The sequence below is a fragment of the Prionailurus viverrinus genome, chromosome A1 (genome assembly GCF_022837055.1).
Source record: "Prionailurus viverrinus isolate Anna chromosome A1, UM_Priviv_1.0, whole genome shotgun sequence".
NCBI classification, from domain to species: domain Eukaryota; kingdom Metazoa; phylum Chordata; class Mammalia; order Carnivora; family Felidae; genus Prionailurus; species Prionailurus viverrinus.
The window spans coordinates 196,720,201-196,743,147 of NC_062561.1; the positions used below are offsets into that span (position 1 = coordinate 196,720,201).

Here is a 22,947-nt window from a genome sequence, read left to right on the forward strand (position 1 = left end):
CCAATGGGGTATCACAAATGGGTTATGGGGTGCTGAGGTATTGATACTCTTGCCCCTTGAAGCAGCCAGGCAGGTCCCAAAGTGGCTAGAGCTCCTGAGACAGTTAGCTCTAACCATAAACAGGCTTTGTTCTTTCATCCTGAGGACCTAGAAAATGTTATTTTCTACATGTTATGATATAAAAAAAACTGGGAAACGCTGGATAAGTAGAGTATCGATATGATTTCAAATGGAGACACTTTTGAGAATGAAAGGGGCCTTGTTAATATTTGCATCAGGACAATCGGCATAGAGTGGGACTGCTCCAGGTAAACTGGGATGTATGATGGAGTAGGCAGAGTAATGGTCTCGTCCACATCCTTATCCCCGCAACGCTTAGACAGCAAAAGGGACTTTGCAGATGTGATTAAAGTAAGGGTTTTGAGATGAGGAGATTATCCTGGATTATCCGGATGGACCTGGTGACATCGCAAGGGCTCTTACAGGAGGGAGGCTAGAAGGTCAGGGAAGAGGCAAGATGCTATTCTACTGGCTTTGGAGATGGAAGGAGGAGCTGCATGCCAAGGGAATGTGGGAGGCTCTAGAAGCTGGGAGAAAAAGGAAGCCGATACTCCCTAGAGCCTCCTGAAAGAACAGTTTTGCTAACATCTTGATTTTAGGACTTCTGACTTCCAGAACTGTACAAGAATGTTTGTGTTCTTTTACTCCGCTGTGCTTGTGGTAATTTGTTGCAACAGCAATAGAAAACCAGTACAAATATTTGTAATTGACAATAAATTTATCTCTATGCTTATATAATTTTAAGCTATAAAGGTAAATAACTAAAACAGGTATAAATTTGCACTAACATTGAATTAATAAATTGAAAACTCATTATATTGTATAGAGAGATGGAAAACTAGAGAACTGAAAAAACAGATGTTAAAAAAGCTTAGCCACAGAAAGAGGGACTTTTCATGGAGAAGGTTAGATGAGAAGACTCCAGTTTTTATTATAAATCCTCTGGTTAGAATATTAATAGTCTAAACCTGGGCGTGTATGTTTTATTTTGAGTATTAGTTTTTAAAGTAAGGTTGTTTGGGGGGAAGTTTCCAAGAGCTTATTGGGCTCAGGTTCTCCAAAGCTATAGCCCCCGCCCTACCTGAAACCTGCTTACAGATTCCCCCTCATCCACAGAACTTCTCCTAACCTTTTACTCAGCCAACAACTTCCTTGGCACAAGATAAGGCCAACTGGTAGGTCCTCCTGAAATAAGGCAGGAAGAGGCACCATTGGACAAGGAATATTCCCAGGATTGGACCCAGGCAAGGGTCCGAGAGATCTGGAGCAAACCCCCGAAGCCCCATCTGTAGGGTGGGCAGACCTTGACTTTACCTCACAATGCTAACAAAGGGCCTGGGAGAGCTGAGAAGAGAGAAGGGCCTCCTGTTGCCACTGAAAAAGCACTGACATAGGAGCACAAAGGAAAGGGCTGAGGCCAGCTCTACCATTGACTTAGCAAATCCCTTTCAGTCTGGGCTTCCGCCCCTAGCTGCTGAAATGAATAGGGGAAGGAAGCTCACCTCCCAAATCTTCCTCCTTCCAAAGATGACTGGACAGGCCCAAGGTCAGCCAGAGAATCATTATGTATCACACCTCAGAGTTTCTCTGAGATGGTCTGCTGCAACCCATTCATTTACACATGGGAAACAGCCTCTGCGGGACAAAGGTGTTCATTCAAGGTCATACTTGGTAACTTCCGATGACCTTCACTTAGACCCTAGGGTTCTATGGTTACCATTTGCATATGAAGACACAGAATGGCACCCGTTTGATAAGCAAATAAATTGTATCTGAGTCTTTAAAAAATCCAATATAAGATGCCATTATGGAAAAAACATAGCAACGACCTCATATAAAAGATAAGCAGTTATATCAGCTTTCTATTGCTGTGTAATAAATTACCACAAGCTTAGTGGTTTAAAACAACACACTTCTATTGTCTCATGGTTTCTGTGGGTCAGGGGTGGCTTAACTGGGTCCTCTGCTTACAGGAACTCACAAGACTGTAGTCAGGTGTTAGCTGGGTTGTGTTCTCATTTGGAAACACAACTGCCAAAGAATCTTCCTCCAAGCTCACTTGGGTTGTTGGTACATTTACTTGCTATTGTAGGACTGAAATCCTCAGCTTCTCACTGGCAGTTGGCTTCTTGTTGGCCCTCAGCTCCTAGCCATGTGAGCCTTCCAACATGCCACTTCTCCAAAGCCAGCTGAGCTTTGAGGACTCTAGAGAGAGTCTGCTGGTTATATAAATTCTTAGATGACATAATGTAATCATGAAAGTGACATCCCATCACCTTTGCCACATTCTGTTAGTCAGAAGCAAGCATGGGCCCCACCCACACTCAAGGGGAGGGGATATACAAGAGCACGAATACCGTGAATATCAACAGAGGTGGCACCTTACAGTCTATCCACCATTGTGGTGAAAACTGTAAGTGTAAAAAGACTGAAATCTCTACTCCAGCTAAGACAAGATGAGAACTCAGGTTTAGCCACTGGATTTTGGAATGCAAGGCATTGTTACCCTTGACAAGAATAGTTTCAATGAAGTAATAAGGATCAAAGTCTACTGGAATAGATTCAAGAGAATGGAAAGTGAGAAATTGGAGAGAGTGAGTAGAGACACCTCTTTCAAGGAGTTGTGCTATGAAAGAGAACAGACAGATGAGAGAACAGTTACTCTATTATGTTTATATGTTCATTGGAACAATGCAGTAGGAAGGGGAATTTTGATGGTCCAAGAGAGAAGGAAGGATCATTGCAAGAGCAAAACTCTTGGTTAAGTAAAGGGAAGGGCAAGAGATCAGTGTGCAAGATAAAGGAACTTAACGACAGGTGAGGACAGTTTACCTATTTTTGTGGGAGAAAAGCCTGGTATATGATTCAGACACAGGTCAGTGGGTAGATTTCATGGGTGGAGGATAAGGAAGTTCTCTTCTGATTGCTTCTATTTCCTCAATGAAATAAAAACAATGTCATCAGCTGAGAGTGAAAAAGGGAGAATACTGGAGGTTTGAATCAAGAGAAGAGATAAGAAACAGTCCTCCTGAAGAATGGGAAAGCAACAGAAACAAGATAGGTCATAGATCTGCCCAACAGTGCTGGGACCCACCTGAGGGTCGTGTTCATAAATTTAAGATGCAACCTGTTGGCAAATCTGTGCATATTTCTCAACCCATATTCAACTGCTTGGGTGTAGTCTCAAAGTAGAGGCGAAGTTGCATCTACCCAGTATTATGGCTTTGAAAGTTGGACCCAATACAAGGAAAGGGATAAGACGGATAAGAGTGAGTGGCAGGGGTGACTGCAATGACTGTCTAATAGCTGGGTTAAGATGGCAGTGAGGGTATGAGGGGACGAGCAGTAGATAGGGAGCAGAGTAGCACTGGTAGACTGGGGGCCCTGATGTCAAAGATCTGGTGCGGTCTGCAAACTCATGGATAGAAGATGGACCGATAGGAGTTGGTAAGCCATCTAGAGAATAGGATGTTTGCAGTAGAGATTTTGAAGGTGGTGTAGTCTCCGGTGATGACAAGGCCTAGGCTATGATGGGGGGAGTGGGTGTCTAAGGTGGGGTGAAGGGCAAACTATCTGGAAGCAGTGACCTGCAGAGAAAATGGTGACCTCAGGGGAGCCACATTTTAATTAGAGCAAGGAGGTGAAAAGAACATCGCCACGCAGAGGACTTCCCTCTTCCTCGGGAAAACCTTTGCTGACCTCGTTGCAAGAGCCAACTGCTTTTATTACACTCAAGTGTTCAGAGCACTTATCACAGTTGAAACTTTTACTTATTTATGAGAAACCCTGAGTAATATTCATGGTGTCCAATTAAGCTCCTGGAAAACAGGCACCACACTGCCTGGGACCAGGGGATCCTCAGCACCCAGAAAAGTTCCTGGCACGTGGGCATTCAATCAGTACTGGTAGAAGCAAAAGAACAGACTCTTAGAGCAGTGGTGAGAAGTCTCTGTGGGAGTGGAGGGAAAGCGCATTCATCCACTCATTCGTGCTTTTGGTCTTGTGTTCTTCCTGAGGATCAGAGCTTGCATCACTCCAGGCCAGTGGGGTGGAGCTGTACTGAAGTTCCTGAGGCTTCTAAGGCTCAAGCAGCTGAGAGCTGGGCCTTGCAGCTCCTACATGCCAAGGCTGTTCTTGCTCAAGCTTTTGCCAAGCGATGGAGGCTCTCCACCCCTCACACACAGTGTTTGGAGCTGAAGAGTGAGGTATCCACCTGCCTGGGGCTGGGGGCACCTCTGCCAGCAGCCAGTCCCTGAATGGTGCAGCCCAAGGAATGTCCCAGGGGCTCCCAGGCAGGGCTCAGCAACTCTCCCACCAGGGCTCCTGCTATCTAAGGAGGCCAGTGGGATCTTGTAAATGTCCTTTCCTCCCCAACAGTAGCTCCTGCGTCTAGGATCTTGTACCTTGAGACTTTTGTGGGAATTCTTTCCTTCTTTTCAATAGCTCAAATAGCTAAATCTGGGCTCTTCTCCATTTTTGACAGGCAAAGAGAGGTGTAGAGATGGGCAACAATAATGTTCCTTGAAGATAATGCTTTTCACATGAGCATAACTTTTTAGGGATCCTTTCAACATTATTGAGGACCCAGTCATAATGGGGCTACAATAATGAACATGAGACACGATCCTCTAAGGCTCTCGCAACTCACAGAGGAAGATATGTACACACATAGCTGAAATCCCAGACAGAATGGCATGAGTGAAATCAAGGATTCAGAAGAGAAAGGTATTTCTTCCAGATGGTCAAAGCAGGGAAGGCTTGCATTAGAGGTAGCGTCTGAGCTACTCTTTGGAGAAATGGTGTTGCCAGTGAGGACACCTATAAAGCATTATCTGCCTCTACTGAAGAAGACAGGCCAAGTCTTTGCCAGCAGAATCAAAGAATCCCAGGTTTGACATTAACCTGGGTCAGTAGAACATTGTGGAAATGAGCACTGGTTTTGGCATCAGATGTAAGTGACTTCAAATCCCAGCTCTGCCACTTACCAGCTATATAACCTGCAACAAGTTACTCAACCTGTCTTAGCCTCAATTTTCTCACCTGTCAAATGGGGATAATAATAGTTTCTACTTCAGATGATTATTGTTAAGGACCAATTAAGTTGAGTCATGCAAAGAACTTAACATGGTGCCTGGCAAATAGCAATTATTTCCTGAAAAGGTTAGCTAATTCTAGCATGGATCAGACTCGCTGTTCAGACCTTGAGCAGTCTGAGGACAATGACCCGGCCTCATTTACCGCTGCGTCCTCCCAAGCCTATCACTGGGCACAAGGAGCCAGTATAGGTTTGCAAAATGAATGATCGGACAGAGGCGACATCCTCTTTATCAATCTCTTAAATTGCAGGTAAGGGAAGATTTTTAGGGGAATGAGTACTGTTGAATCCTAGAAGGAGTTTTTTTTTTTTTCTCAGTATTTTTTTTCTGAAATTTATTGACAAATTGGTTTCCATACAACACCCAGTGCTCATCCCAAAAGGTGCCCTCCTCAATACCCATCACCCACCCTCTCCTCCCTCCCACCCCCCATCAACCCTCAGTTTGTTCTCAGTTTTTAACAGTCTCTTATGCTTTGGCTCTCTCCCATTCTAACCTCTTTTTTTTTTTTTTTCCTTCCCCTCCCCCATGGGTTCCTGTTAAGTTTCTCAGGATCCACATAAGAGTGAAACCATATGGTATCTGTCTTTCTCTGTATGGCTTATTTCACTTAGCATCACACTCTCCAGTTCCATCCACGTTGCTACAAAAGGCCATATTTCATTTTTTCTCATTGCCACGTAATATTCCATTGTGTATATAAACCACAATTTCTTTATCCATTCATCAGTTGATGGACATTTAGGCTCTTTCCATAATTTGGCTATTGTTGAGAGTGCTGCTATGAACATTGGGGTACAAGTGGCCCTATGCATCAGTGCTCCTGTATCCCTTGGATAAATTCCTAGCAGTGCTATTGCTGGGTCATAGGGTAGGTCTATTTTTAATTTCTAGAAGGAGTTTTAAAGAAGGTTGCGTTATGGACAGAGATTTTTTAGGAAGATAAATTATCATCTGTCCTTGAAGGTTTAAGGGGCCAGTCTGCTTGCGGTTTGCCTATAGAGGGGGACTGTAGTAGGACAATTGAAGCATTGTATGTGAGGGAAGAGAATATTGAAACGAATGACTTTCTGAGGTTCCAGGACGTCCTGTGTAAGACCACAGGAAAATGCACTCACCCCCATCCCGGCTCTGCTATTCCCACCGTAGCTGTGTGACCTTGGGCCAACTGTCCCATCTCTGAGCCATAGGTAGCATTGTGAGAATAAATCCTATTGCTTTCCGAGGCGTTGAGAGGGTTGCATGAGGCACTTCTCCCTCAGAGCCTGTGCAGGGCAGGTCTGAGCCTGGTGCTGGCATCCCGTGGGTCTTCTGTCACAACCTGACCCATTTTATGAGAAGCTTTGTCCTCAAGAGATCACGAGAAAGGCAGAGGAAATGCTCTCTATCACTTGTCCCCAGAACACCCCTAAGTTAAGGTCAGGCTTCCTGTCCTGGAACCCTGAGTACAATTAGATCTAGAGTTAGCAGCTGTGCCAAGGGAACAGGGATGAACGACAGATCCAGGAGGGTCACTGCAGCACACCGGACTCACTTCTGCCTGTGCCAGCCGGGGCCCGGAGACACAGCCTGGAGACTGAGGAGGGCGCTAGCCACCCCCTGTGCCCACTAACATCACCTCGTCTGCCTCAGGAAACCAGAGGCGATACCACGATGGAGACCAGGCAACTGAGTTCCCAAGTCAGGGTCTGTTCCATTGCCCCACAAGCCAGGGGGCGGGGGGGGGGCGGGGAGGGGAGGGTTACAAATCACACTCACACACACACACACACACACACACACGCGCGCGCGCGCGCGCTTTTTTTGATTAGCATAATTTTATCAGCAGCACAAATACATACAGCCACCTAGTATGAGTCTCTAGTGTTCTGATAGAGCCCATGACAGGAGGGGTTAGGGCCACTCCTTTTTCTTGTCCCTCCTTTACTCATGGCCACTTACTTCTCTGGTCTGCTCTCTGTAAGGTCTTATTGTCTGTCCATGTGAGACTGACTAGTTATATACTTATATCAATAATATCAAACTGCAGAGTTCATGATCCCCCTGTCCACGTTTCTTAAATATTCAGGTGTTTTGTTTTGTTTTGTTTTGTTTTAATAGACTATTTTTTTCGAGCAGTCTTAGGTTCACAGCAGTATTGAGCAGAAAGTACAGAGTTCCTGTATACCTCCTACCATAACACACTCACGTCTCTCCACTATCAACATCCCCCACCAGAGTGGTACGTGCGTCACAATCAATGAATCCACACTGACACATCATCGTCACCCAAAATCCATTGTTTATGTTAGGGTTCGCTCGTGGTAGTGTGTGTTCTGTGGGCTTGAACAAATACATGACAGGTATTCACCACTGTGGTATCATACAGAATAGTATCACTGTCTTAGAAACCCACTGTGATCTGCCTAACCCTCTCTCACCTCACCCCAGGCAAACACTGATCTTTTTATTGTCCCCATAGCTTAGCCTTTTCCAGAATGCCATATAGTTGGAATCAGTCAGTAAGTAGCCTTTTCATACCAGCTTGATTTCACTTGGTAATATGCACTTAAGTTTCTCCCATGTCTTTTATGGTTTGATAGCTCATTTCTTACTAGTGCTGAATAATATTCCACTGTCCGCATGTATCACAGTTTATCTAGTCACCTACTGAAGGACATCATGGTCGCTTCTAAGTTTTGGCCATTATGAGCAAAGCTGCTCTAAGTATTCATGTATAGATCTTTGTGTTGACATAAGTTTGCAACTCATTTGAGTAAATACCAAGGAACATTATTGCTGAATCATATGGTAAGGATGTTTTGTAAGCTTTGTAAGAAACGGCCAACCTGTCTTCCAAAGTGGCTGTGTTGTTTGGCATTCCCACCAGCAGAGAGTGAGAGTTCCTGTTGCCCCACATCCTTGCCAGCATTTGATGTTGTCAGGGTGGTGGATTTTGACCATTCTAACAGGTGTGTAGTGTTTTAATTTGCAATTCCCTGATGATATATGATGTGGAGCATGTTTTCATATGCTTTTCTGCCTGCTGTGTGTCTTCGTTGGTGAGGTGTCTGTTCAAGTCTTTTGCCTTTTTAATTAGATTGCTTTTTTTATTGTTGAATGTTAATGTAGGTAACGATCCTTCTTCAGTGATGTCTTTTGCAAATATTTTCTCCCAATCTATGGCTTGTCTTCCCATTCTCTTGTCCAATCCATTTTTGTCCTGTATTTTCATCCTAACATACCTACTTAACTCTCTTCTTTCTGACCACATCCCCATCTCTGTCTGGGTCCTCTCAGTCTGCTGGTGATAAGCTTCGTGGCCATGCACTGTGTGGGTGTCCTGGTGAACTGTGCCCACCACTTCTTTTTATCTTATTTTATCTTATTCATTTTAGAGAGAGAGAGTGCATGCAAGCAGGGGGGAGGGGCAGAGGGAGAGGAGAGAGAAAATCTTAAGCAGACTCCATGCTCAGCGAGGAGCCCCAAGCAGGGCTGAAGCCCACAACCCTGGAATCATGACCTGAGACAAAATCAAGAGTCGGACACTCAACCTACTGAGCCCCCCAAGCGCCCCTGTGCCCACTACTTCTGCTACAGGGAGAGCCTTCAAGCCTTCTTGCAAACAAGGCTTGCTTTGCTTTAGTTCCACCGCCATGGTTTGCCCTGTTTCCTGCCACCTTTCTTTATGCACATCCCAGAACAAGGCCTCTCAGTCATGCCCCATCAGCCAAGAGCTTATTCAGTTTCTGTCTCTGCAGTTCCTATCACAAAAGCAGTGTCCACTTTTCACCTTACACACACAATTTAAAAAATACTATTATATATGCTTTGCCCCAGCTCTACCATACCCTTAATGCAGAATGGCTTTAGCCAGTTTATTTAAGAGCTGTTTGGCAGAGATGGACGATACTCACAACACTGGGCTCAACACTGGAATGAAGAAACCTGCTAAATCCACTGGGACATAGTGTAGGGCACAATGCAGTGGGAATCATTTGGAGGCAAAAGGGCTGGGTTTGAGATCTAGCTTTGTTTCTTGGGTGTTGTGGTTCACTGAGCAATTCCCTCAACTTCTATGAGCACCGGTTTTCTTGTAGAAAAACTGTCGTAAGACATTCAGTTGAGTCTACCTCATAGGATAGCTTTGAGGATTAAGTAAAAAATCTATATGATATTCATTTGTAAATTGTAAAGGACCTTATGGTGTGTTCTATTTATGTTAACTTGTGCCAGAATTTGGTCTGAAGGGTGGCGTGGTAGCCGAAGTTTTACCAAGAATACCTCCATTTTCAGAAGAAATGAAGGTATATTTGAAATCTAAAAAAAAATAAATATATTATACATATATGATTTTAAAACTCACTTTTAAGTGCCTGCTTATATATACAATGTTTATAAATTAGTGTACATAATGTTTACAAATGCATAGAAAAGGTCTGGACATGAGCACACCACACTGTGAAAAGTAGCTACTTTTGAGGAAAGAAGGAAGAGAATGAAATTGGAATGAGGCAGGGGAGGATATAAATAGGGATGTTCCTTTTTTCTGTATATACTTCTAGACCCTTTGACCTTTTTATAATAGGCATTCATCACCGCTGTATTTTTTTAATTAAATGGCAAAGAAGTCACATTCCTTGTTATATTTCCCTGAAATTCTGATGAGCCCGGAGGAGCATGAGTCCCTACACTCCTGGTAAAAATCGTTGCAACAAGGGGCAGCGTGCATGATTATCTTCATTGCTACCGCAAAGACCAGCAAGTTATGCGGTCTCAGGGAAGCAGCAGCGTAAAAGAGGAAAATCACTGTGGTGGGAGCCAGGAGACCAGAGGTCAGCTCGCTGTGTGACTTTGGACAAGTGCCCTGCCCCCTCTGGGCCTGAGTGTCTGTCACCATGCGTTCAGTGAGTACATGCGACTTGTTAATCTGCCTAGCAGACGGCTCCAGGAGGACGGGGCCCTGCCTCTCTTATTCAATAATATGTACCCTAGTGCCTTGCACAGCTGCAAACACTCAGTAGGCACTCACTAAATGTTTAGTGAGTTGTAGATGATTTTGGAGACCCTTCAGGGAAGTGAGGAGGCAGAGTGAGCACCAGTGGGCATTAGCACCTAGCATTTCTGCCATACACCTACCTTTCACCTTTCCATGCAGCCTTGTGCTAACGGCCTGCCTTGCTTTCATCCCACGATATGCTGCTAAACCCAACAAAGACCCATTTCCTGTGCCCTCTCCCTTAGACTTAATGGGCCCTTTATGAACCATGGGGATATGATGATGCAGCCCTGGCAGCCAGCCCCTATACCTGGCTCTGGGACCATGCCCCCGGAGGGCTACCTTGTCCTCTCCTTGCCTGGAACAGAGTAGGATGGTGAGTCCCACTGAGGTCTCAGACAGCCTCTAGTCCAATGTTGATATCTGTCCCTCAGAAACACATACCTAATTAATATCAACACTTTTGAGTGTCCTAAAGTAGTTCTCAAAGTTGGTCTCCAGTCCAGGTGCATCAGTGTCACCTGGGAACTTGTTAGAAATGCAAATTTTAGGGTCCCATCCCAGAGCAAGTGAATCAGAAACTCTGGGGATGGGCCCCAGCAATCTGTCTTTTAACAAGATATCTGGATGATTCTGATGCGTATGAAAGTTTGAGAAACAACCATACACTGTTGACTATAGAAGTGGCCTCTAGGAGCAAACAAATATATATATATATATATAATTGACATTTCCTGTGCTTAACAGGAGGGTTTTCTTTAATCCTGAAAGGAAGACAGCAACGGAACAATAACCAAGACTCAAGCCTTGCATATGGGTCAAGATGGACTCTCACAGGGTCAGAGCCAGGAGTTTCTAGAACACAGCCCCCTAAAAGTGCAGATGGGGAAAGTGAACCTTCAAAACAGGGAACAACTTGCCCAAAGTCACACAGTGAATCACAACAGGCCAAAAACCACAACTCTGGGTAAACATGTGATCTAAATGCACTTAGCTCCTAGTTCTCCTGGGAAAGAACAACTGTTAGTTACTCTGAGTGTGGATTAGCTGATTCTGGGTGGCTAGAGTCTGGAGTCACCTCTCCCTGCAGTCAGGGGACATTCTGACAGCAGAGCTGTGGGGTGTGTGTGTGTGTTTTTTGGTTTTTGGTTTTTTTGTGTCAGCTCTTCTTCCTCTCTGTCCCCCCACTGCCCACTATTCCGTAGTCATTGGAATTCAAAAGATTAAATAATGAAGCTACTGGATACTGCTTTCACAGTGTGAAATAAATCACTCTTAATTGAATGGGTGTCATGCTGGGGTTGAACCTTTACCAGCAATCATTAATAAATACCTTTTGAGATCACATTTTGCTATAAGTGTGATTTGGGGTACTCTGTGAACATATCTATTTAACCCTATTGGTTCTGCTAATTGTGGACCTGTCTAAACAGAAAGAGCCCAGGTCCAGCTTGCCTTGGACCAGGGGGTAGGAAATGGGCAGTAGAGACCCTCCAGTTCCAGTGGTTGAAGTGGCCAGGGCCAAGAAACCAGAAGGTGATATAAGCAAACAGGGGTCAAGCTGAGGAGGCCCTGGGCCAGTCTGAGATGGCTCATGACCCTGAACATCAGGGAATGCCAGCCAGTATACAATGACTCAAAGCCACATGGACTGTGTGTACTTTCTAGAAGAGGAGTCCATTCTCCGAGAAACCAAGGATCCATTTGCTCATTAATTCATTCACCCATTCACTGAACAAGTATCCACTGAGTACTCACTCTAGACCAGCCCCCATGCTAGGTGCTAGGGAGACAGGAGTAAATATAACAGGCATGACTCCTGCCTTGATGGAGTTTTATTACCTAGCAGTAGAGATGGAAAGTACATAAGGAAAATTATGAATTAATAAGAGCTATAGGGGGTTGGGGAAAACCTGTCTAAAGAGGTGAGGTTTAAACCAAGATCTGGAGCACAAGTAAGAGCAACCACTTGAAGAGGCAAAGGAGAACTTCCTTAGGAAATGGTATCGCCAGTGGCCATGAAGTGGGAAGAACTCAGAGCCCTTCAGAAGCTGGCGAGGCATTCTGAGGAGGAAGAGACTGTAGAAGGAAAAAGTGGAAAGGCAGGCAAGAGCCAATCATGCATCAGAATGTTAATTCAAGAGCAGAGAAAAGTCCCCTCTTGAAGCAGAGGAAGGGCATGATATAATCAATGAGTTTTTAAAAGACCACTAGAGCTGCTGTGTGGAGCATAGATTGGAAGGACAAGAGTGGAAACAGATTCATTCCATGGGGGAAAGGATGGCCAATTCCGAGCAAGTGTTCAGTGTCCAAGTCAAGCCAGTTGGAATTTGCAGGAACACAGAGCCTTCCTTCTCCAAGCAGATGAGATTGGGCAGCAGGCAATGGGATAGGGAGGCCAAGGCAGGTCTTGACTCCATAACTACCTGGACACAAAGTTTCTGCCTAAAAACATACCTGGACATGGGGGTAATGAGCCTTCCAGGGTCATTCCTGTGCCTTCTGGAGCTGGAGGAGGTCTGAGGCTGCTGCAGGCCTTCATAGCTGTGGCTGTAGGTGGCAATGGCATCCAAGTAGGAGAGGTGAGGCAGGGGCTGATAACACAACACACGAGGTGGCCCCATATTCTCTCTGCCTTCCTCCTTTTTATAATAATCTCCTCCGAACACCCGGGTACATCGTGTTCTTCTTCCTGGTTGTGGATCACCTGGGCTTCTATGCGTTCCTTATGTTTCTGGCAGATAACTGTAAGCAGGCAGAGCCCTGGAGCAGAAACACAGATGGCCAGAGATAGCCCAGCTTGAGCTTTGAGCAGCTTTCTCCAAATCAACCAAGTTAGTGAAAACTTAAATGATTCAGCCTTTGCTTTGGGACTTCCAGGTCCCTACCTCACAGCAGCAACAGAAAAAACCAAGCACACCTTTCCACTTGAAAATAATCAAGGTCTTTCTGTTGGAGAGGATATTATTCTAAACACCTTCATCTGGCTCACAAGACTCTGGGTGACCTGGCACCCACCTACCCTCCAGCTTGATCTTCCACTTCTCTTCTGTAAGTGTCCCATGTCCCAACAAACCTGTGCTATCTACTGTTCCCAAATATATCCTGTCTTTTCCTACCACTGAGCCTCTACTTATGCTATTCTTCCCACGTGCAATGTCCTTCCTCCTCCAGTTATCTCCAAGTACTTAAATCGTGCCCGTCCCCCTCTGGGTATCATTCCCTGATCCACACAGAATTGCTATCTTATATTTCCCTTTTCGGTTGATAGATCGATCGATCGATAGATAGATAGATTAGATAGATAGATGTAGCTTCCCTTGAATATAGTTATGTGTCCACATCCCTTCCTTCTAAAGAGGCTGTGAGCTCACTGAGATTAGAATATTTCCTCTGGAATTATTAAAGCAACTGCTCATAGATATTTGTTAGTTCTTCAAACCCGAGTGCTTAAACAAACACAAGTGGTATAGGTCATCAAAAGGCTACAAGGTATGACGTACATTTAGGACTCACTGTTGTAAATACAAATGTCTGCATGTGTCTATATACAAAGTAAAAATATATATAGTATCTACTCTAAATTGTAACAACAGTTGGGGGCGCCTGGGTGACTCAGTCAGTTAAGCTTCCAACTCTTGATTCCGGCTCAGGCAGTGATCTCATGGTTCATGAGATTGAGCCCCACATCCGGCTCTGCGCTGACAGCATGGAGCCTCTTTGGGTTCTCTCTCTCCCTCTCTCTCTCCCTCTGGCCCCCACCCCCCAACACATGAGCTCTTGCACTCTCTCTCTCAAAATAAATACACATTAACAATAAAACAGTAACAGTGGCTACCTCTCTGAGATGAACTTACAGGTGTATCTTTTATCTTCATTTTTAAATCATTAGGGTTAATTTTATCCCATCAGAACACAAAACCATCACAGCTCTTTCTTAAACAAATCAAACAATAATATAAACATTATTGCATTAAAGATCCCTATAAATCTCTCCCCTATGAAAATATACCACTAAAAGTTATGTGAATCATTTTTCACATTTTTTCATGAATATTCAAATATCCCATGTACTAATCATTCTTTTCAAACTATGATATTGATCTGTTATTTACTTTTTTTTCTTGTATAATGATAGATCATAAGTTCATCACAGATGATTTATTTACCAAGTCCTTATTAACAGACATTCGGACTATTTCTCTTTTTTTTTTTTTTATTGTATAGCTGTTATAAGCAAGGTTGAGAGAATCTCCAGAGATAATTCTGCTTTGTTTTCTAAATCTTTAACCATAAATATTTTCTATCATCATAAAATAAAACCTTTATGGGGCACTTGGGTGGCTCAGTTGGTTAAGCGTCGGACTTCAGCTCAGGTCATGATCTCACAGCTCTTGAGTTTGAGCCCCGCGTCCAGCTCTGTGCTGACTGCTCCGAGCCTGGAGCTTGCTTCGGATTCTGTGTCTCCCTCTCTCTCTGCCCCTCCCCTGCTCACTCTGTCTCTCTCTCTCTCTTAAAAATAAATAAACATTAAAATAAATAAATAATAAAACGAAACTTTTATTTAAAAAAAAGAATTATCTGGGGGCACCTGGGTGCCCTCTGTTCAGAATTTCATTAAAAAGCTCTCTTTCAATTCAGCAAATAGGTGTTGACTATCAACCCGGTGCTGGTCACTTTGCTGGCAGTACAGTAGTGAGCAAACTGGATACGTACACTCCGGTGGGGACGGTAAACATTTAACCATAATCAAGCTAGTGTAAAGTCACAGTCTGTGATGAACCCTGTTGAGGAAAAGGGCTGGGTGCTCTGATCTAGTTTAGCGGTGTGATCTGGTTTGCGGGGCATTGTACCTGCAGGCTGACCAGTCACTAAGAGAAGGTCGGGAGCGCGGGAAACTGTTCCACAAAGGAAACCTCCAGAGGCTTGGTGCTTCTGAGGGCTGAAAATCTGCAGCAAAGGCTGGAGGGCATGGAGGCGGGGCCTGGAGGGCATGGAGGCGGGGCCTGGAGGGCATGGGGCGGGGCCTGGAGGGCAAGGAGACGGGGCCTGGAGGGCATGGGGCGGGGCCTGGAGGTCGTAGCGGAGGCTCGTTGTCTTCCTTCCTTATCCGCAGGTTATCAGACAGTGGACGGGACCACCGGCGATTGTGGGGCAGAGGGCTCGTTCCTGCCACGCCCACCCTGGGCATCCGCATCTGCGCAGTACTCCTCTTCCCGGCTACGCTGGTGTTCATCCAGAACCTTCCAGGCCTGTGGACTTGCTCCGTGCTCACCAACGTTCTCATGCTGGAATCCTGGCCCTCATCTTCCAGCACCTCTTCCAGGCAGGTTCCTCACCCCAGGCCACCCTCTTGATGGATGTGTGTGCGTGTGTGTGTGCACGCGTGATCACACACATGCACGTGCACACACACAGGTGCGTGTGAAACAAAAGTAGGGAAACGCACCCTCCAGACTGTTCATCATTTCTCCTGCAGAAGGAAATTTCGGGTTGGGATGTGGTTTTGACATATATACAGGATCCTCACTTAGAACATTTCTTCCATTGCTTTTTTTAATAGAATGTCTATTTTTTTAACTCCCAAACTACACAGAATGAACGCATCTGTGCCACTCCAACTTTTCTGTACTCTGTTTATGTAAGTAACATTTACATTTATGCCCCCAAAACTCAATATAACAGATTTGGCAAAACAAAACAATCTGTGAGAAATGTCTTCAGCCGTTTCTTACATTTTTCTGCTGCAGACACAATCAAATGTTAGAATCCCACACAGCTTGGAAAGCAGAACAACTAAATGTCCACAAAGAGGATGTGGAAGATGTTACTGTAGATAAAGCAACTTCTTGTAAGTGCCACATTAATTTGTGCTGAGTGTCACATGGTAAGCATTTATAGCAAACATCAGAGTTTATTGCTTACATGTAGACATTTTATTGAGTTTTACTTACGTTTCAAAAATTGGTTGTGCGTTTGGGGTTGATGTGTCATGTGACATAATGTTTCCCACTTAAAATAATAGGAACTTAATTATCAGCATGCTTACACGGATCATAGAATTTTAGCAGCAGATTACTGATACTAAGAAGGATTCCCCCCCCCCCCCAACAAGTAGGTATTTTGTTAACAGGGACAAACTAATAAGGACTCTTATTCAACTCAACTAAAAGTAACTGGTGGGGGGGAAAGGAGAGTGTATGAGAAAGATCCAGGGCCCTTTTGTGGAACAGCCAGGCCCCAAGAAGGATCGCGAGGCACTCAGACTTTGCGAGCAGCACAAACCCAGAAGTCCCGCCATATCAGTGCTTCTGGTGCCTCTGCTCAGGTTGACTCTATGTCTTGGCTTTATTTCTCTCAATGCGAACAAGCTCTGTTCTCCGCTCTTGAGTTTTAGATTTTACCACTTTAGGCACCAGAAGGAAACAAATCTGAGTTCTAGCTGGTCCCAAAAAATCCAGAGAAGGAATTCATCGGTTCAGCTTGGGTCAGGTACCACCCTTGAACCAATTAACTGTAGTGAGGGGCATGATCCATCCCTGGCCTTCAACTTGGCTCTCTTGCAAGGCACAAAACCTTCCCCGAGACATCACCGTGTGGGGTCAATCGAGGAAAGGGCTGAAATGTGGATTTGAGTCCTAGCTTTGCACAGGCCATATGACCCTGAGTAAGTCATACGTTAGAATCGAGCTAGCAATTCTTACCTTGTTAGGCTATTGTGGTGTAAAAGTGCTTGGTGCAAACCCAGGGGTTCTGAGGCAGCAGAGCAAGTGTGGTGGAGGCAGGTAGAGACTCTAGAGCAGCCGTTCTTAACCAGGGGCGATTTGCCCCCGGGGGACCTTTGGCAATTCATGGAGACATTTTTGGTTGTCACAACTAGGAGAGTTCTGTATACCAGCAGCTAGTAGGTAGAAGCCAGGGATGCTGTTAACCATCCTGCAGTGCTCAGGACAGCCTGGATGTCAGGAGCACTGAGATCCCTGCTCTAGAGCCAAGTGACCTGAATTCTATTTATAGCCCCCCTTCCATTTCAAACTTTGGCAAGTTACTTCACTTTTTGTGCCTCGTTTTTTCCATCTGGGAAATGGGACTGATACTAGTACCCATCTCCAAAGGCTGTCCTGAAAGTCAGATAGATTAATGTGAAGAGCTTGGACCCCTGTCTGGAACTTGGTTAAATACCACTAAATGGAAGCTCACACCTCCCCCAAACCTGGCTAAGCAGCAGAATTCCTTGAGATCTTGTTTCGTAACAGATTCCCAGGCCCTGCTTTAGTTGTACTGGATCAGAATCTTTGGAATTTGGAATCCAGGAATCTGTGTGTGTGTGTGTGTGTGTGTGTGTGCGTGTGTGTGTGTGTGTGTGTGTGTGTGGTTTAATTCCCCAACTGATTCTGATGATGGGCCAAGCACTGGGGTGATGACTCTGAAGCATTGCTGTACCAGGCATGGTCTTGGGACCAGAGACATCAGCGGCACCTCAGAAGGACCACTCAAACCCCAATGTGCGTACAAACCACCTGGGGACCTTGTTACAATGCAGGTTCTGATCCAGGAGATCTGAGTGGGGCCTGAGAGTCTGCATCCCTGACAAGCTCTCAGGTGAGGCCAATGCTGCCAGTCCTCTGACCACACTTTGAGTCACCAAGCTTTAAGCGCTTTGTGTACGTGCGTGCGTGTTGTGATGCCCCAGCTCAAAGCCTGTTGAATTCCAATCAGGACTGAGCTGAAATAGCTGTCACTATTGGCTATTTTGAATAGCCGAACGCAAGGTAAGGACAAGATACTGCACATGAACTCTAGATGGCCTCTGTCTTCTGAGGGCCCCACCCCCACCCCGAGCCTGAGCCACAGTGGAAGCCCCCACTCACCTCTTCAGGTCATTCTGGCTGGAAAGGCTCTCTCTGTTCCCAGAAAGAATAAAGAAGCTTCAGAGGCTCCTGGAGACCAGTTTGGTATAAATAACCTAGAGATCACCTTGTTTACAAGTGGATTTTTAAGGTGTTCCTTTATCATGGCTGGTGTCTCGTGAAGGACGTTGTTCTTAAGCTGTCAAGCCTCACCAGACTCCAGGATTCTGTGTTCTTACAGAGTCAGAGATAGGACAGGACCTGGAGTTCATTTAACTCAGTGGCTTTTCAAAGTGTTTTTCCATACCTCTGGTGACGTGGGGGAATGGGTTTGGGGGCAGATGTTTAGGAAGTACTTCCTGTTTTCTTAGTTATGTATCCGTGTTAATATGCTCTCTCCTACTCCTGGCAATTCAGAATTCCATTGCCATACTTCTTTTTAAAACCGATTTCGCTTTAAAACATTGACTTGAGAAACATAAATAGGTGGAACACACATATGGTAAACGGCGGAAGTTTCAGACATGCTGTTTTAGCTCAACGTCCTTGCTTTCTGGAAGGAGACACTGAAACTAAAGAGGCCCTGAGCCTGGATTTTTCTTATTCTTAAAATGAAGATAACACTCCCTGCCCTGTAGGGTCATAGTGAGGGCTAAACCAGGCATTTAAAGAATTTAGCACACAGGGCGCCTGGGTGGCTCAGTCGGTTAAGCTGCTGACTTCACTCAGGTCATGATCTCGCGGTAGGTCATGATCTCGCGGTTTGTGAGTTCGAGCCCCGCGACGGGCTCTGTGCTGACAGCTCAGGGTCTGTGTCTCCCTCTCTCTCTCTCTCTGTGCCCCTCCCCACCTCGTGCTCTGTCTCTCCCTCTCTCTCAGAGATAAATAAACATTAAGGCAAAAAAAAAAAAAAAAAAAAAGAATTTAGCATGGTGGCTGGCCCATCCTGAGGACCTAAGAAATATTAGCTGCTCATATCTGTATCAGACAGGAACCATTTTAGTAGGATCGCTATTAGGCTTGCAGAGCCTCGAGCTCCCCATCTGTAAAATCAAGGCATCAGGTCAGAGGGCTTGGCATCTGTGCTGTTTAGACACCCTCGTTCTCTCACTGACCCCAGGTTATTGGCTCCAGAGAATGGCTGAGGGCAGAAGGCCAACTTCAACCCCCACCCCACCCAATTCCCCAGCACACTCACTTTACACATGGAGAAACTGAGGTCCAGACACTTGCCCTAGAACTCCGCCCCTGCCACTCTCAGTTCTGTCCTGAGTGTCCTCCTGCCTCTGTCCTCTTAAAGAAACAAAGTCCATCCACCACAGGTGCAGGTCGACAGAAAGTGGGACATATTGTAGGACTCTGCTGGCTGGCCGGCTCTCTGTATGCAGGATTTCCACTGTGTTTTCTCAAGGTCAGTTTCATCATAACCATTATCATCACCCTCCCCCACTCCCGCCCCTCCTGAATTTCTCCTTCAGGAAATCCCAGACCCCTAGTGGCAAACGGGAAGACCTACCCTTTGATTCTTCAGGACAGCCATCTTTGCTTTTGAAGGTATTGGGGTGAGAAGGTTTGAGATGGGGCAAGGATCCCCACCCCTGATGAGAGCGAGGAAGCGAGATAGTCTAGGTGAAGGGCATTGGCTATGGAGCCGACAGACATCGGTTTGAGACCGGCTTCATGTTTTCAACCTGTGTGATCCTCGACAAGCTATTTAACACTTCTGTGAACCTCAGTTTCCTCATCTGTAAAATGGGTTTATAATGCCTACAAAGCAAGGATGCTGTAAGGACTCAATGAGATAATGTCGGTAAAATAGCATTTTGCTGGCACAGAGTTAGTAGCTGTCATTATTATAGCTTCACCAGCCCTTCACCTAGTGTGGGTAAGAATACCAACATGCTAGAGAAACATAACCGACAGAAAGCTGTGGATGTTGGGCAGATCTTTTCAATGAGCCTTACTTTACCCATCTGTAAAATAGGAGAACTGAAAACCTCTTTATGACAATCCCTGCCAAGCAGACAACCTGCTTAAACCCTTAAACGTGTCTTCATATTAAAAATTTACCATTTACATTGCTCTGCCCTTAATCAGCACTTTTGGGTGCTAGAGATATTTTAATGCAACAAGAGAAAAATTATTTAAAAAGCCAGTACAAAACGGAATTTAGCAACGCTTTTCAAACATTTTTTTACCCTCTGAACCCTTTGAATGAAATCACAAGAGGAACACAATATTTAATACAAACCAGTTACCTTCACATACCTCAGGAAAAAATACACACACACATACACACACACACACACACACACACACACACACACACATCTATGTGTGGGAACGTGTATATCCTGCACTCACACATAGAGAGGAGATGGTGACATAGCAAATGTGCTAACCTTTGGGGGATCTGGTGAAGGATATATGGGAAGGGTATAAGGGTATATTTTTGCAACTTTTCCATAAGTCTGGAATACTTCCAAATAAATAAAGAGATCAGAATTTGATCCACAGCTTGAAGTGATGCTCACATCCATACACAGATAATGAAACCAGGGACTGGAAGCAATGAGGCTTGTCTAAGTGCATATCGCTGTTAAATTCCAAAGCCAAGGCTTAAGCCCTCACCTTCCAGCTTCCAGATCAATGCACTTGTCCTCTCAGATGCTGCTTCCAACCGTCCTCTTCTCTTTTCAGTTTCCCTGCTAGTTCTCCTTTTTTTTTTTTTTTTTCAATGTTTATATGAGAGAGAGTCAGAGTGCGAGCAGGGGAGGAACAGAGAGAGAGGGAGACACAGAATCCAAAGCAGGCTCCAGGCTCCAAGCTGTCAGTACAGAGCCCAACACGGGGCTCGAACTCACAAACCGTGAGATCATGACCTGAGCCAAAATTGGACACTTAACCGACTGAGCCACCCAGGCACCCCTTGTTTGACCGTGCTGTTACGGAGTCCCCCTGCCACTGACTTCTCCACTGTCCCCTCCCTACACACACACACACACACACACACACACACAGGGCATCCTGAGCTGTTATTCAGAGCTGATGCCCCCATGTTACCACGAGATACAGAATCACAGATGACAGACAGATGGAGCTGGAATAAAGCATGAATGTGTACAGATTTTTCTAGACACTCACACCATGAATAAGGAAACAGATTTCTCCAGTACAATCTATATTCTTTTCCATCCTTCAGTCAGGATCCATTCGCATATTCTGGTGTATAAGATAGTCTCCCCTGTAAACTTGAAGCAAAAGGAATCCAAAATTATACTGCAGGCTACAAACCTGTTAGTGCTGGGAGGTCCCCTTCCAGACCTGAAATTAGGGATGGTGCTCCCCCTGGTGGGCTGCATGCAGAAGCACAACTCCTACAAAGACCCCAGCTTGTACATTCTGAGGTTTTCTGTAAGGGAAATCATCATCATCCATGGGCCACAAAACTGCTCAGGGGTAGAGCCTTTCCTGAGCATGGAAGAGGATACTCAAGTATAGATCGCTGGGCTAGAATACCTTTAAGGTCTTTTCAGTAATTGGTCCTGTTATAATTCAGTAGTTCCTTGTACCTAGTGGGGCCATGTCTTTGGAGTTTTTCTCTCTCAAGCTTTATGATGGCTGAGATGAAGGAATTTAGAATAATACACAGTGAGTGAATGGGGTCTTTACATAAACGGGGGCCACTATATAATTATGGCTCCTCTGTTTACAGATTCTGCCTCTGGAAAACGAGATGCAGTACCATGTTCAGTTTCCGCTCATTCTACACGGAGGGCTGTTCAAGATCGCCACCCTGGACATAAGCCTAGGGGCCTTGGGCTACCTCAGGTTTGGGACCACCCCCCAGGCAAGCATCACCCTCAACTTCCCCAACTTCTGGTGAGTGCGTTCAGGCTTCAGAGCCAGAAGGCTGATGTGCAGGGTGGGGCCGATAAGCGTCCCCTTATCAGAGGGGAGTAACACAAATGAGGGTCAGGTCTACCAGGGTGGAGAAGAGATACTAGGAAACCAGACCGTGGAAAGAGGTGGGCTAGATAAATCAAGAGATCTGGATTCTTGTCCAACATGGCCATTAATTCTCCTATGTTCTAGATAGGATATTTCCCCCCCTCTTCCTATAGACTTCAGTTTCCCCATCTACCCAACAAAGGGATTAGACTAAATGATTTCTAAGTGCCCTCCCAACGTTGACTGATGTATTAACCAGATCCCTTTCATTTGCAAGTGACTAAAAACCAATCCAATCTGGCCTAAATTTAAAAAGAGAGAGGGGCGCCTGGGTGGCTCCGTCGGTTGGGCGGCCAACTACAGCTCAGGTCATGATCTCGCGGTCTGTGAGGAGCCCCCGCATCGGGCTCTGTGCTGACAGCTCAGAGCCTGGAGCCTGCTTCCGATTCTGTGTCTCTCTCTCTCTGCCCCTTCCCTGCTTGCTCTCTTTCTCTCTCTCTCTCTCTCTCAAAAATAATAAATATTTTTAAAAATTTTAGCAAAAAAAAAAAGAAAAAAGAAAAAGAGAGAGAAGTCCATGCATATATCTACCTTCAGGCACAGCTGGATCCAGCTGTTTAAGTGGTGTCAGCAGGACTCTGTCTTCATCTGTCATGTGTTTTCCTCTGCATGGACTTTATCAAGCATACTCTTCCCACACAGCATACAGTGGCAGATAACTAACTACTAACAGCCTCTCAGTTACTCTCAGCCCTGTGTAAAGAGCTTTTCTCTTTTCCAAAAGGTCCATTAAATCCCCGATTTGATTCTGATTCCCGCAGCCAGGGTCACATGTCCATTCTGAACCAGTCCTATGGCCGGGAAATGAAATAAGCTGATTGGCTGGCCTGGACCCTGTGCCTTGCTGGGGTGGGTCAGGAGTTCCTGGAACCTAGTTGGACTGAGAGCAGGGATGGGGTCACTCCTGCTAACCGATTGGGTGACAGTTGCTAGGTCAGTTAATCCAACCGAG

General features: G+C 45.3%; 2 protein-coding genes across 7 annotated transcripts in view; one reads left to right on the forward strand and one right to left on the reverse strand.

Annotated features, from left to right (window-relative positions):
* The window catches only part of SLC36A1 (solute carrier family 36 member 1), a 68,477-nt gene extending 55,396 nt beyond the window's left edge, over positions 1–13,081 (reverse strand). For 3 of the 5 annotated variants that reach the window (XM_047850130.1, XM_047850093.1, XM_047850139.1), the window contains exon 1: positions 12,592–12,692. In XM_047850130.1, coding sequence (XP_047706086.1) covers positions 12,592–12,676 — 85 coding nt within the window. In that variant the 5' untranslated portion in view covers positions 12,677–12,692. Of the gene's footprint in view, positions 1–1,189; positions 1,409–12,591 lie in introns of those variants that run through there. The other 2 variants (XM_047850103.1, XM_047850118.1) reach the window with 2 other exon arrangements.
* An 8,633-nt stretch (positions 13,082–21,714) lies between these two features.
* SLC36A2 (solute carrier family 36 member 2) overlaps positions 21,715–22,947 on the forward strand; it is a 57,612-nt gene continuing 56,379 nt past the window's right edge. For both annotated transcript variants that reach the window (XM_047875554.1, XM_047875544.1), the window contains exon 1: positions 21,715–21,866. The gene's annotated coding sequence lies outside the window, so the exon portion shown is untranslated. The remainder of the gene's footprint in view (positions 21,867–22,947) is intronic.